Source organism: Cordyceps javanica, chromosome 7 (assembly GCF_051103115.1).
Source record: "Cordyceps javanica chromosome 7, complete sequence".
Taxonomy (NCBI): Eukaryota; Fungi; Ascomycota; class Sordariomycetes; order Hypocreales; family Cordycipitaceae; genus Cordyceps; species Cordyceps javanica.
In genome coordinates, this window is record NC_139301.1 from 1,796,388 (window position 1) to 1,809,620 (window position 13,233).

Genomic DNA, 13,233 nt, shown 5'->3' on the forward strand with positions numbered 1-13,233 from the left:
GCTTTGTGCTTATTCAGGTTTTACTATGCTATATTTCAGCCGACATGGGTTTCAAAGACAGTATCGCAGCCGCTATGCGCCGCCGGATACCAACGAGGCTCGCTGTCCTGGTCTACAATGTCAGACCTGATCATTGAGACACGCTGGCAAAGGGTCAACAGCAGTATTCACTCCCCCTTCCACTCGTGGGCTAAATGCTGTAAGCCGTCTGTCACTTAGGTGAGGTTGAGGGAGACGCACTTGCCCTGACATAATGCAGCTGTCATGAAAAGTTCTGATGGGTGGTATCGCTCCAGGAAAGCAGCATGCATACCATCCGGCACTTCCTTATTCTGAATAGATTGACAGTGCATTAGAAAGGTCAGACCATTGAACAGGTTTCGGCAGCTATCATGACTTGTCTTTTGATTCTATTGCTAGCTCTTTTCAGGTAAATATTCCTCCTGAAGCATCCATACGTGAGCGGACCTCACGCACCAAAGCCTTGGCCTCCTCAACCTCAACACCGTCTTGGCAAAGCTCCGTTGCGAGCCGGTGGGCGACAGTATAATCCGAGGTGCGCATGGCGAAACGGGCAAGCCACATTCGCGCCTTGCTAGTTGCGGCCGTGACTCCAGTTCCTTCGTTGCGCCCTTCCTCGTGCTCGCCATCATCGGACCCCCCTGGTGAGTTGTTACGCGCGGTACGGGACGGGTCAATTACCGAACCATCTGCGTCTCGGCCAGCCGGGCCGCCGCCATCCTCTTGACCTACGCAAAGCTCCATATACGATTTTGCTTCCTCTTCCTCCCCAAGTTGCTCATACATGGTTGCAATCTGTAAAAGAATCTCAGGATCCATATGTGCCGTAGCCGCGTGTGAGCCAAAACCATTACTATCACCAAAGCTGCTGCCCGCATCGTAGTATGCATCAGCGAGAAGCGCACGTTTCAAGGCCTTGATTCCATCGCGGTCTCTTCCCATTTTCTGCAAGCATGATCCGACGGCCATCCACATCTTGCCATCCCACGGCCGCAGCCCCGCCGCTTTCTTGTAGTACCATAGTGAGTACGTATGCATCTCAAGCATTTCGTAAGTCTGGCCCAGGCCATACCAGGCACGGTAATCGCGGCGATTGACATCTACTGCGCGTCGATATGATTCAATTGCGGCGTGCGTGTTTTTCAACTCAACATATTCGTGGCCCATCAATGTCCAGGCGGACAGGCAAGTTCTGTCTAATGTCAACGCGCGACGAAAATACTGGACAGCTTTCTCATGCATGGATAGTAGCGAATAGTAGTTCCCGATAACAACGCAAGCTTCTGGCCGAAACTTATCGACACTGGAGCATAGATGCGCCAGAAATGCGAGCTTTGGCCGGAGGTTCAGAACGTAGAGAATATTGGAGTAATGGTCCAGAGAATCTAGTCGATGCGGATGTAAAGATAGTAAGCGGCTAAAGTGTTGCTCTGCAAGCAGAAGATCCTTTTCGTGATAGGCAAGCAACGCATTACAGGTGAGAAGGAAAGACGACGTTGGGAAAATGCTCATAAGTTGCTCGAGGGAATTAGCCAGAGCAGCTGAGTGTTGATAGAGTTCGAGCGATGTATGTAGATGAAACATGTATGACATTATATTCTGCGGGCAATGTCGAGATATGCGATCCAACTAGCTGAGATTAGCTTTTTTCTTTCATGAATCACAGGGTACGTACGTCTTCGCTTCTTGAGGTTAGAGATGTGATTTCTAGCCAGCAGCCCCAATTCATGGGGAATTTGTGAACACTCTGCAAAAAGAATCCCAGTGCTCTTTTATCGTTCTTTTCTTTGGCAAGTACCATACCGTATCTGAGATAAATGTTAGCATTCTCAGGTGGAGAGGGTAAGCAGGGCAGCACACAGATATTCTAGCCAGCCCTGACTTCCAACAACTTCATTGTCCACAGTCTTTGCTTCAAACCACGACGCCAGATAGCTTCCCACTGCGAGGAGCTGCTTGTTCACAACCGTGCCGAGGTCCTGCGGCCCGGTCACCATCTCGGAATCTTCAGCTTTGCGCTTCTCCCCAGAGAGAAACTTGGCGTAGAGGGCAAGAAACAGGCTCTTCTGGCTGATCTGCGGCAGAGGCGCAGCCGAGCCAGTCTCTGACAATTTCGCCTTCCTTTTGCTCTTTCTAGGCGAGCCCCCCACACTCGCGTTCGAAGTGAGCACGGTTGAGAAGAGAGACTCCGGTAGAAAGACTGCGGCGCAGCGATCATACTCGCGGCAGTCAAAGAGCGACTTGGCGAGAAGGTACTTGCTGAGTTCCTTGGATTCAAGTTGTGCCTCCTCCGGGTCCTGATTTGGCAGGAACACAGGAGACAAATGCGGCTGCTCGGCGTCTTCATCTTGCAGCTCCTCCTCTGTTGGTTCGGGAAGAGATGTCAAGAGCTCTGCCGCCCTATGGTAGAATTAGCCACGAATTTCTGATGATGTCGGAGGCCAAAGACAAATTGTACCACTTTGCCGACTGGTATAAACAGCGCTCTGAGCATCTTACTACTGCATCTTGCAGTGCGATTCGCAGCTGCGCAAGCTCGTGAGCTGTGAGCGCCATCGTATTCCTTACAGTTGTACACCAGCCGTAGCCAAATGAGAAAATCGTCAAAATAGGCGGTTCGATTTAAGAGGCTGCAATAAGTTTGACCGGATTGAATTAGCTCTGTCTACAGCTGAGGCCGGACTTTGTTTTGATGTAGTTCTTGGCAACCCAAAACATGCCCGCCGTTAGCGAAGCTGTCGCGATTGGACAGGAGCGCGTCGCTTACAGTGTGAGGCTTTTCCACACTGTGATACACACTGTCCATTCTTGTAGGTCCGTGGTCGCCCTCAAATTCGCATGTAAGGCAAAATTATGGACCGATCTTATATGAATCAGAATCTAACCATCACTTGGGTCTACAAGTTAAAGAAAGTCATCGAAGTGCAGTGGCTAGCTCCAAGTCACGGAAATGGATTTCCAATTATTCAAGGCTAGTAATATTATACTACAAAGGCAGATGCGACCGCGCGCAGTAATCTGGTCTCAGGAAGCTCACAAATATTAAGAAACTTGGGGAGAAACCAGTCATTGTACACGTTGATCCACTTCCAAACCCAACACCGATGACCAAAAGCAGAAAAACTCCATGTTACAGAAGAGAAAAGGTACAGCAGCAACCATGGGCTGTATGTAGAGTGACAAAGGAAATGAGATTACTGTCTCCCAACCCTAACTCTGCTCTTCAGAGGACGGTTGTGATGCAGGTACCTGCGGTGGCGGATACAGAGGCTGGGGGGGCAACGATGCCCGCGACGCTTGAGACGGTGCGTCTCTAACCATAGATCGGTTGGGAAGAGGAGGCACCGGTGGCATTTTGCCCGCCGTGTGACGCCTATTAGAGCCACTCATAGCCGTGGAACGACTGCGCGGCCTCATGGCATGTTGTGGCTCTCCGTCACCAGGGACACCCGAGTTGGCCCGCGGCAAGGGGCGAGCTCTCGGTGCAGAAGGAATCATTGGTGTCCCGGGTAACTTGTAGATGGGCGCCGGCTTAGATCCATGCTTTGGTGGCGGGATCCCGAACTGCTCAAATGGCCTCGGCAGCTCCAGGAAGCGCGCGCTGGTTGGCGGTGGCGGATTTCCCCGCCGTTGATTGTTGTGCAGCGTGGCATCTGCAGTTGCTGGCCGCCGAAACACAAGGGGAGGCTCGTCTTTACGTAGCTTCGCGGTATGTTCAGCAGCAGAGGGAAACCAAGATTTTGGTTCCGGCTTTTGGTTCTCTTCCGGGACGTCAAATATGAAACCATCGAATTCTCGTGATGTCTCTTTGGCCTCAGAGCTGCCCTTTGAGGCATCAACCCCGATAGGACCAGGTGAAGTGTGGTACATCGAGCTAGGAGACGACCCAGAGCAGTTCTCCGTCTCAGGTCCTTTCGGATTTGACTGGACAGGCTGATCCTCGGTGTTGGAGGTTGGCGTGGATGGTGCTGCGTGGTCGGATGGCGGCGGACATGCCTCGAGCCTCGTTTCCGCGACAGCGGGCTTTGGTGGATAAAGTGGCAGCAGCTTTCTCGCTTCTTCTGCCAGCTTGGGGATATTGTCCAGGTCAAGAAGCGGCTCGAAAGCCCCAATGCGAATGGGTGAATTTACACTAGGCGATTCTAAATCGGCCTTGGCCTCGCCACACAAGGCATCAGGGCTGATGCCTGAGTCGAATGTGATCTGAGGCGCGGGGGCATTCATTTTCCGGTCGAGGGCGATTTTCCTGGCGACAAGAAGCCAGCTTCGCCAACTGTGTACCATCTCGTAAAACTGTGTAGCAGTCTCTTCATTGTCTGTGGAGAAGAAGTGCACAAAGTTGACCTCGTCAGGGCACTGCGTGCTCTTCTGCTGACTTTTAATCGCATAGCAGAATTTCTTTGGTGGCCTGACACTTTGTCGAATTTCGGTTTCCTTGGGTGAGTAAATGTCGAAATCTGCCAGGTGACAGAGTTGGATGCACGTAGCGTCGCCAGGTAGCGCATCGGCTGTCTTGGCAGAGTATATTTGACCGTTCTCAAGCAAGGTAATCCAACGCTTATTCCATTTCCCAGGACGCGAAGATTGGTACATCTGCAGAGTGAAGCCAGGCGGTGTTTCAGTAGAGTTGGGAACGGCATCAAGATCGAGATCATGGTCGCTCATAGAAGCGGGGCAGCTCAGAATCAACAACGAATTCTCATGGTCCTTGTCCCAGGTGTTCATTACATCGCGGATACGCTCATAGCGTCTCAGGCGACGTTCAAGTCCCAGCATGAGATACGACTCAACCACAACGCTACTGGCGGGGTCGATGTGGTGGCGCATCATGGTCGAGGCCATCAACAAGATGTCCATGGCGTTTGTTTCGGCAGAAACGGGGAGGTTGATGGTCGAGGACTGGCATCGTACGGCGACACGCTTTGAGTTCTGGTCAGCTTTGATACTACAGAGCAGGGAATTGGCACTCACGCGCTCAAAGGTTTGCGACATGTGGACCGTGGGAGAGGACTCCAGTGAATGCGTAGTGGTTGGGGTCAGTTTATCGACAGGATCGGGAAACTTTACACTGTCGGGGTTTGATGTCGTCTCCAAGCTATTCGTCCGACTTGTGAAAACAGTTGTAGCGGAGGAGCTGGGTGTGTCCGGGTGTGTCGTTGGTATCGCCGTTTGTGTAGCTGTCGCCAGCTTTTTGCTTCTAGAGAACAGACCAAAAAGCGACGTCTTTGACTTGAGTGAGGGCGGGACGGCCGTTACTTGGAGTGGTGCAAGATCCTGTCTCTTCTTTTCAGCAGCACTGCGCTGCGCCTCAACCTCCAGACGCTCAGCAATTGGCTGCGGCTCATGCTCAGCCTCTTTCTTGCCAAAGATAAGTCGCTTCGATATGGTCTTTGTTTTCTGCAGAGGTGACAGTGGCGGCTCGTCAACCGGTTCGGGCAAGTGATTTCCATCGATGGCATCTGTATTTTGAGGCTGGGTGGGCGTCTCGACCTCCAGACGCTCAGCAATTGGCTGCGACTCTTGCTCAGCCTCTTTCTTGCCGAAAATCAGTCGCTTCGATATGGTCTTTGTTTTCTGCAAAGGTGACAGGGGCGGCTGATAAACCGGTTCCGTCAAGTGAATCTCATGGACTCCATCAGTGTTTTGAGTTTTGGTGGCAGTTTCTATTCCTTTGCCGTCATCACGATTCTTGAGTTTTAATGGCAGAGGGATGTTGATGGACTTCGGCGTAAGTGGCAGTGCGGGAACTTCAGGCGCGTTTTTGTCGCCTCGAAAGGCTTTTAGAGTGTGTACACTGCTCGATCGCAGCCTGCGAATTGCTGATTCTTGCGGTTTGTCGTCGTCGCAAAAGACATCGAGAGCTCGTGGCGAAGAGATGCTTTTGCCGCGAAGCATGCGATATCGTGAAGCAGTTTGGGGAATTTCTTCCGGGGCAGTCTCTGTCGCCATTGTGATTGAAATGTCCCTAAGCTTGAAGCTTGGGCTTGCTTCCGCCGGGGATCACTCTTCTGCTCGAAAAGAAAACAAAATCGGCGGCCTACAGTATCCGGTATATATTGGTCACAGACCCGTTTCAAGGCCGCGTTTCGTCAGAATAGGGCGAAGGCGTTTAGGCGTTTTCTGAGTAGAAGAAATGCAGCTGCAGAACCGATCCCTTTGCATCGATTTGTCGTCTGATTCGAGATAGACTGGCAGTAAGATTGAAGAGTGAGGGGGGCTATGTGGCCAAGTATACAGAGGAGTTGTCTCCACGTGTACAAAGGAAGCTAAACCCAGGCTCGAGGAAAGAAATCGTACGAGAACAGATGTAAATAGAAGGGAAGCAAGGGAAGCAAGGGAAGAAAAGAGCACCGAACGTCAGAAAACAAACCTTGTCGAGTGCAATCGGTGCCGTCCAGCATAAACTTCGAAGAGAGCACGCGGGCCGTTACCAAGGATGTTGGCCTGTTATTAACTTGATCATTATTATGATTCCACTATCGCTATCAAGATTCCAGAGGCGCAATATTATTGACCCAAAGCCAAGCTCTGGGGTGTACGCGCACCTTGTCTCACTGCTTAAGCCGCTGGTCCCACCAGCCAGCGGCAGACCACTGCTATTTAATCTGTGAGGATTACGGAGTACATTCCAGCTGTTTGACAGGCAGACAAGGCCTAGGTTCTTTTCTGACTAGTCAGACACTAGCCACCCAGTAAGTCGATTGGTGAAGGGGACCCCTGATGCCCCGATGATGCCCTGGTACCTTACTGGTAGTAGCGTGGCGTGGCCTCATAGCAAGGGCAAAAGCAACGATGCTGGGCGCAGGGAGAAGAGTTGAAATGCCCCGCCCTCTGGGACGCTATTGCGATGCTGTGGCGGAGTCTACCCGCGAGTAGTGGCAGCTCAGCTATGCATCTCATTAGAAAGGAAAAACATTTAAAACAGATAGTCGCCGGGAAATGAACACAAAAAGCAATGGGTCCTCGTACTCTGCTTGTCTGCCAGTCTGCCAACTGCTTGCCTGCCACGGTGCCGCCTCCCACGGCTGGCAATGCCTGCAAGCTCGGCGTGCCGCATCGGCAGCCAAGCCGCGTCCTCCACATCTGGGCTGCTCGATATACTATTCCTGGTTCACTTCTGGTTGATCACGACGGGAATCTGCAGCTTGCATGGCACACTGTTCTATTTCAGAAGCTGAGGTGAGCGTAGAACCGGCCGGAAATGAGTGGCAAAGACATGCAGTTCTGGCTGGCAGGGTGAAACCACGACCCGAGACCGCACTGCAATGGCCACTGCACTGTAATAAGCTCAACGTTCCTTTTCCCAGGTACTAAGAGTCTAGCAGCTGCCAAGATCGGAAGGGTCGCGGTTTTGCGCGCTGCCTGCCGCTGTCATGGTGGCTAAATAATTTCCCGACTTATGCACATTCATTCCAGTATAGATTACCCTCACCACAGCCTCTTGCCTCCCCATAGACACATGAGTGGCAGGTGATCCTGCCAGGCTTACCCCATGTTGCAGACCCGGAGATTTTGACATGATCCCGTTACTGGCAATCTGTCATGTTTATTTGCGGAACGCTCCCAGCTCGCGCCTCCACCATGCGGTAAAATCACACGTAGATAGGTCAATGCCCAAGCTCTTGAGCGTCTTGGTGCTCAGATGGGTATCATAAGGACGCTGAACGGATGCATTCGGATCATTGCCTTCTGTATTTGGCTCAATGTTGTCCGTTGGCAAGCCCATGATATCCGCAAACTTTTGACACATCTCATACTTGGTCATCCGGTCTTCACTGGAAAACTGTAAGATCTTCGGCAGGCAGGCTCGATCAGAAGCACTCAGGTAGTGCTCCGCAATATCTACATGCGGCCCGTATTAGCTTTCGTATCTGCACAATCGAAGAGAATGGCCTCGCTCCTGCATGCTGTAGCCGTTGCCTCATGACTCTCTGCAGCCCCGAGTACTCTGTTGCGGAACACGGTGAAGCTAACGCACGTGCACGCGAAGCAACACGTACAAGAAGAAAAAGAAAAAAGAAAAAAAGAGCATTCTTTTCATGAGACATACCGTAACACACTCGGCTTGCATCTTCAGTATTTGTTGGGTACCGCGGAGCCCAGTGGTCCATCTTAAATTTCTTGTCTTCTGTCTGAGACTTCCAGACGGCATCGAGCAGCACATTGACTGCACTCTCTGTCGGCGTCTCTGCTGATCCATACAGCACCGGGACGCGGAGTACCACTGCCGATCCGGCTTTGCCGCCACCCGCCGCCAGGGCCGCTTTTTCGCCATCCAGCTTCGTCTGGCCATACAGATTGGGTGGATTTGGATCTGAATCCGCCTCGTACGGGGCTTCCCCAATCTTTCCGGGAAACACATAATCAGTCGAAACGTAAATTAAGAAGGCATTCTTGGCCGCTGCGGCTTCTGCCAGCCAGGACGTTGCTGACACGTTGAGTTTCCTGGCTCCTTCGGGATCCTTTTCGACCTTGTCGGGGAAACGCTCTGCCGCGCCTTGGGACCTGGTCAGCTGGTCACTCTGCGTAAATGTCGATGACCTAGTGTAGGCGATCAAGGAAGGGGTAGCTTACAGTGAACAATAACTTCTGGGCTAAAATTTTGAATGACTTTAGTGATGCGTGACGCAACATGTCTTTTTGAAATAGATCTACTCACCATGTGTCTTCTATGAGCTTGTTTATCTCACTGGCGTTGCCAAGATCTACTTTCAGTATATCAACTCCATCAGCTCGGGAGTAGCCTATGCCTTTGACGTTCCATCCCTTTCTGCGGAAAGCACGAGACACTTGTCGGCCAAGAAGGCCAGTAGCTCCGGTAACCACCACTGTGCGGTCGGTCATTGTTGTATTGGTTCGAGAGGTGCGTCGACGTTTGTTGACCGCTCAGTTTACTGAGTAGTTGCGAGAGTAAGGTTAAGGTAGATGGCATAGGCTGGTGGCGGGGTAGTGATTCACCAGAGTCTGTCTATGACAGCGTCACAGCTGAAGGTAGACAATAAGCTGGTCAGCCCACAAAATCTACATCAATTTTCGGGGCAGCATCCAGGAAAGGAAAATACTAGATAGGAGTCACGAATTGATTGACAAGGAAATACCCCCTTCGCTGGGCAGAGGAGAGCAAACTGCCGAAGCAAATGATGAGTAGAGTACAGGGTAGCCTTATCTGATAAGAGCGCGATCTGCTAACTAGTGGCGATTTTACCTGCGCGACGATGATTCCACTTCGAAAACCTTCAGTCACTTTCACAAACAGAATCTCGGTCGCAAAATGCCCCCGAAGCGCATGACAGCGAACCCGCTGAAGCCTTCGCGGCATCGCGCTGGAAAGAATACGGGGGCTGACTCTTCATCCGACAGCGACAGCGACGCTGATGAAGCAACCACCGCGCCGGCCGCCATCCCTCCGCCGCCCAAGGCCGCCAGCGCGGGCAAGATTGTCAGCAACCTGAGCAAGGTGGATCTTAATGCACGCCAGCAAGAAGCGAAAGCTGCCGAGGCGCGGCGGCTGGCCGCAGAGAAAGCAGAGCGACTGGCCGCGGAAGAAGGCTTCGTGACCGAAGAAGAGAGCGGCGCAGACGACCCCAAGGACAACGACGACGACGAATCCGAGGAAGAAGAGTCATCCGAAGAGGACGAGAGCAGCGAGGAAGAAGCACCACGACGAATGATGATGCGACCGAAATTTGTGCCCAAGAGCCAGCGAGGCGCCGGCGCCAACGGCCAGACACAAGCCGAGGCAGAGGAGGCGACGCGACTCGCCGAGGAGGCGGCGAGAAGGAAGGCCGCCGACGAGCTCGTCGAGGAACAGATCAAGAAGGATCTGGCGGCGCGAGCTGCGGGCAAGAAGCACTGGGACGACGACGAGGACGCGGCCTCGGACGTGGACACGACAGACGGGCTGGACCCCGAGGCGGAGGAGGCGGCATGGCGGGTACGCGAGCTGAAGCGGCTGAAGAGGGCGCGCGTCGCCATCGAGGAGCGCGAGAAGGAGCTCGCCGAGGTAGAGCGCCGCCGGAACCTGACAGCCGAGGAGCGCGCGGCCGAGGACGAGGCGTTCCTGGCCCGCCAGCAGCAGGACAAGGACGGCAAGGGCAAGATGGGCTACATGCAAAAGTACTTTCACAAGGGCGCCTTCTTCCGCGACGAGGCCGAGGCCGCGGGCCTGCTGCAGCGCGACCTCATGGGCGCGCGCATCGCCGACGACGTGCGCAACCGCGAGGCCCTCCCCGAGTACCTCCAGCGCCGCGACATGACGAAGCTCGGGCGCAAGGGCGCCACGAAATACAAGGACATGCGCAGCGAGGACACGGGATCCTGGGGCGGTAGTGGCGGCGGCGGGCGCGGTGGCGGAGGCCGGTTCGAGGACGACAGGTTCAGGCCCGACGACGAGCGCTTCCGGCCCGACGACGACGCGGGCGGACGGGGCGCAAACGCGATGCCGCTGGGGGAGAGGCGGCACCGCGACGCAGGGGGCGGCGACAAGAGACGGTCGCGGTCGAGGTCACCGCGGAGGGAAAGGGACGAGCATCGCGGGAGCAGGAAAAGAAGCACGTCACGCGGGCGTGGAGACGATAAGCGACGGAGAGTAGAAGCGGACCGGTAGTCCTGCTGTGTATTCATATATCAAAATAAGGTAATTTTTTTTTCGTGTTCATTATCTAGCGCCCCTGTACCATGTCAAAAGGAACATGCTGAATAGAAGGAAAAGAAAAAAGGAAGAAAGCTGGAGATCTTTCCATTTCAAAAGACAAAAAGACAACACCGAAGCCGATTTTGTATACCCAATGTTCCAGGGACTTCCCCCCCTTTTGCCCTCTCCCAAGCTAAGATTAAAATGCATACCCGCACAAACGCATCGCTCCCAAATGCTTTCCCTTTATATCCGCACAATTTCCACCTTTGCGCGCTCAAAGACGCGGTGACTTTGTAAGCCGTCGCCCTCAATCTTGGGCGGGTGCAACGTCATGCGTGCGTACGTGCCGGCGCCACGCCGCTTGGACAGGTATCCGGGGTTGATTGCCAACACACTCTCTACGACCTGAAGTTTCCCCCACGGTTTGTCAGTATCTACAGCCATTTCCCTCCACTTCGGAGAAAGGGGGCCGGGGGGGTTGGGGAGTTTCATACCTTGGCAAACGGTGGCAGCGCACTTGGCGTCAGCATCACGTCCGGCCGCACATTGACCATCTCGCCGAGCTTGAGGTAGCTGAGGTCGAGCATGGCGCCGGTTGCGAGGCCCTCGTGGGTGCCCGTGCGGGGCAGCCGGGCGCGGTCCGTGGGCGGGTACACGGGGTAGTAGTGGCGCTGCTCGACGAGGTGGCGGCAGAGGCGGGCCATGAGGTCGCCGCCGGACGGGAGCGCGGCGCCGGCCTTGGCCAGCTCCTCGGCGCGGAGCTCCCAGAGGGCGTCCTGGCTGCAGAGGCCGAGGACGACCTCGTTGACGGACAGCGTCATCGGGTTGGACACGATGCGCACCGCCTTGGGCAGGCCGAGCTCCCGGCGCGGCATCGCGTCCTGCGGCCAGGAGACGTGCTTGTCCAGCACGTCCCGCACCGAGGGCACCAGGATGACGGTGACGTGCGGGTGCGCCGCCGCGAGGCGGCCGATGGCCGGCGCCACGAGGTGCCGGAACACCGTCGTCATGGTCGCCGTGTCCGGGTCCGCCGCCGCCGCCTCCTCGGGGAGGTCAAAGTCGCCCGTGGCGATGAGCGGGTGGTCCACGTCGAGGAACGGTCCCGCCAGCACCAGCACGTCGGCGCACGTGTCCGCCGCCTGGCCGCACAGCGCGTGCAGCGGCTCAAAATCGAGGTTGTCGTCGGCCGTGTACGGGCCGGCCGCGAAGAGGATGCTCAGCGGCGGGGCGGGGGTCTCGTCATTGTCGTCGTCCATCATGGCGTCCGGGTCTCGCACGCGCATCTTCTCCTCGTGCACGGCCATGGCGCTCGCCGTCGAGGCGGCGTTGGGCAGCAGCGGGATCTCCAGCATGTCCTTGACGACGAACTCGCCGCCCGTCGCGTTGCTGCCGCGCAGCGCGACGATCTGGCCGGGGAAGACGCTCCAGGCGGGCACGGCGTCCATCCGGAGGGGCACGCGGAAGCCCATGCCGGTGCGGCGCGACGTCTCGAGCACCAGGCTCGCCGCGTTGAGCCGGCCCTCGGCCGAGTCGGAGGCGATGCGCCCTACGGCGACAATGTCCGTGGTGCCCTGGCTGGCGGCGTTGCCAAACGCGTCGTCGTCAAGCTTGTGGTGCTGCTGCACGAGCGTCGCCACGTCGTCGATGCGGTCGTCGAGGATCTCGCTGGCCTCGGACAGCTTCATCGCCAGCGGCTTGTACGCCATCTTCTTCTGGTCCGACGCCGCCGTGAGCTTGACGCGGGGCTCCGGGTACGGCACCGCGGGCGTCTCCGCTGAGGCGAGCTGCCCGTTGAGGACTTCGATGACCTCGCCGGGGTTCTGGCGGTCGCTAAACGAGATGGGGGCACTGTTTCTGGCGAGAAGCCGAAAAAAAAACGGGCGAGTTAGCCGCTTGCGAGACATGCAAATTGCCTTTGCTTAAAAAACGTATGGGTGTTTTAGACTCACGGCTGGCCATTGAGCTCCGCGAGCTGGTCGCCCATGCTCCCGACCGGTGAGCTCGAAATCTTGGACGTTTCCATCCTCCTCCGCAGCGCGCTTCCACCCGCGCTGCCCGGCGCCGCCCTGTTCAGCTTGGCACTCGTCGCCGGCGTGCTCGGCACCAGGCCGTCCAGCATGCCGTACATGTCCCCTCCCGCACCCGCGCCCGGGCCGCCCTTGGCCGCGGCCCTCGGCGTCGCCGCGGCCTTTCTCTCCGGCTTGGGTTTGATGGCAGAGGCCGACCCGGCCGTGCCCGGCGCCGCGGCCGCCTTGGCCAGCGCGTCCAGCATGCTCTGCTTGAGGTTGCGCACGTGGGCGAGCGTCAGGGCGTCGCCGGCATCGAGGTCTAGCTTGATGCAGTACGACTCCCACTTGTAAAAAAGGTCCTCGGCGGAGATGCTGTGCAGGCGCATCATCGACTGCAGCTCGGCCTCGACGTCGGGCTCGATGGCCTTGCCAGCGGAGAAGAGCCGCTGGAGCTCAGTGTCGGCCATGGCGCGTCTGTGGCTATCGTAGCTGGCCAGGAGGGTTGCGAAGTTCTTCTTGCTGAATCGTATAATAATCGGTCCGTCGCCTTGTTGCCTACACCGAGAG

At 55.8% G+C, this 13,233-nt stretch overlaps 4 protein-coding genes across 4 annotated transcripts; 1 reads left to right on the plus strand and 3 right to left on the minus strand.

Annotated features, from left to right (window-relative positions):
* Positions 1-426: 426 nt before the first annotated feature.
* On the minus strand, positions 427-5,970 carry V2A60_010047 (anaphase promoting complex subunit CDC23; the record flags this gene model as incomplete). The annotated part of the gene is made up of 4 exons (XM_083261308.1): positions 427-1,650; positions 1,697-1,829; positions 1,882-2,421; positions 3,317-5,970. The coding sequence occupies 4 exons, from the start codon at positions 5,968-5,970 to the stop codon at positions 427-429; spliced, it is 4,551 nt and encodes a 1,516-aa protein (XP_083117434.1).
* Positions 5,971-7,567: 1,597 nt separating this feature from the next.
* Positions 7,568-8,865, minus strand: V2A60_010048 (dTDP-4-dehydrorhamnose reductase family protein; the record flags this gene model as incomplete). The annotated part of the gene is made up of 4 exons (XM_083261309.1): positions 7,568-7,863; positions 8,072-8,518; positions 8,596-8,615; positions 8,681-8,865. The coding sequence occupies 4 exons, from the start codon at positions 8,863-8,865 to the stop codon at positions 7,568-7,570; spliced, it is 948 nt and encodes a 315-aa protein (XP_083117435.1).
* Positions 8,866-9,292: 427 nt separating this feature from the next.
* V2A60_010049 (splicing factor, Prp19-binding domain-containing protein) lies at positions 9,293-10,627 on the plus strand (the record flags this gene model as incomplete). The annotated part of the gene is made up of 1 exon (XM_083261310.1): positions 9,293-10,627. The coding sequence occupies one exon, from the start codon at positions 9,293-9,295 to the stop codon at positions 10,625-10,627; it is 1,335 nt and encodes a 444-aa protein (XP_083117436.1).
* Positions 10,628-10,900: 273 nt separating this feature from the next.
* V2A60_010050 (DNA-directed DNA polymerase alpha subunit POL12) lies at positions 10,901-13,133 on the minus strand (the record flags this gene model as incomplete). The annotated part of the gene is made up of 3 exons (XM_083261311.1): positions 10,901-11,062; positions 11,152-12,505; positions 12,607-13,133. 3 exons carry the CDS (start codon positions 13,131-13,133, stop codon positions 10,901-10,903), a joined length of 2,043 nt encoding a protein of 680 aa, XP_083117437.1.
* Between the last annotated feature and the right edge of the window lie 100 nt (positions 13,134-13,233).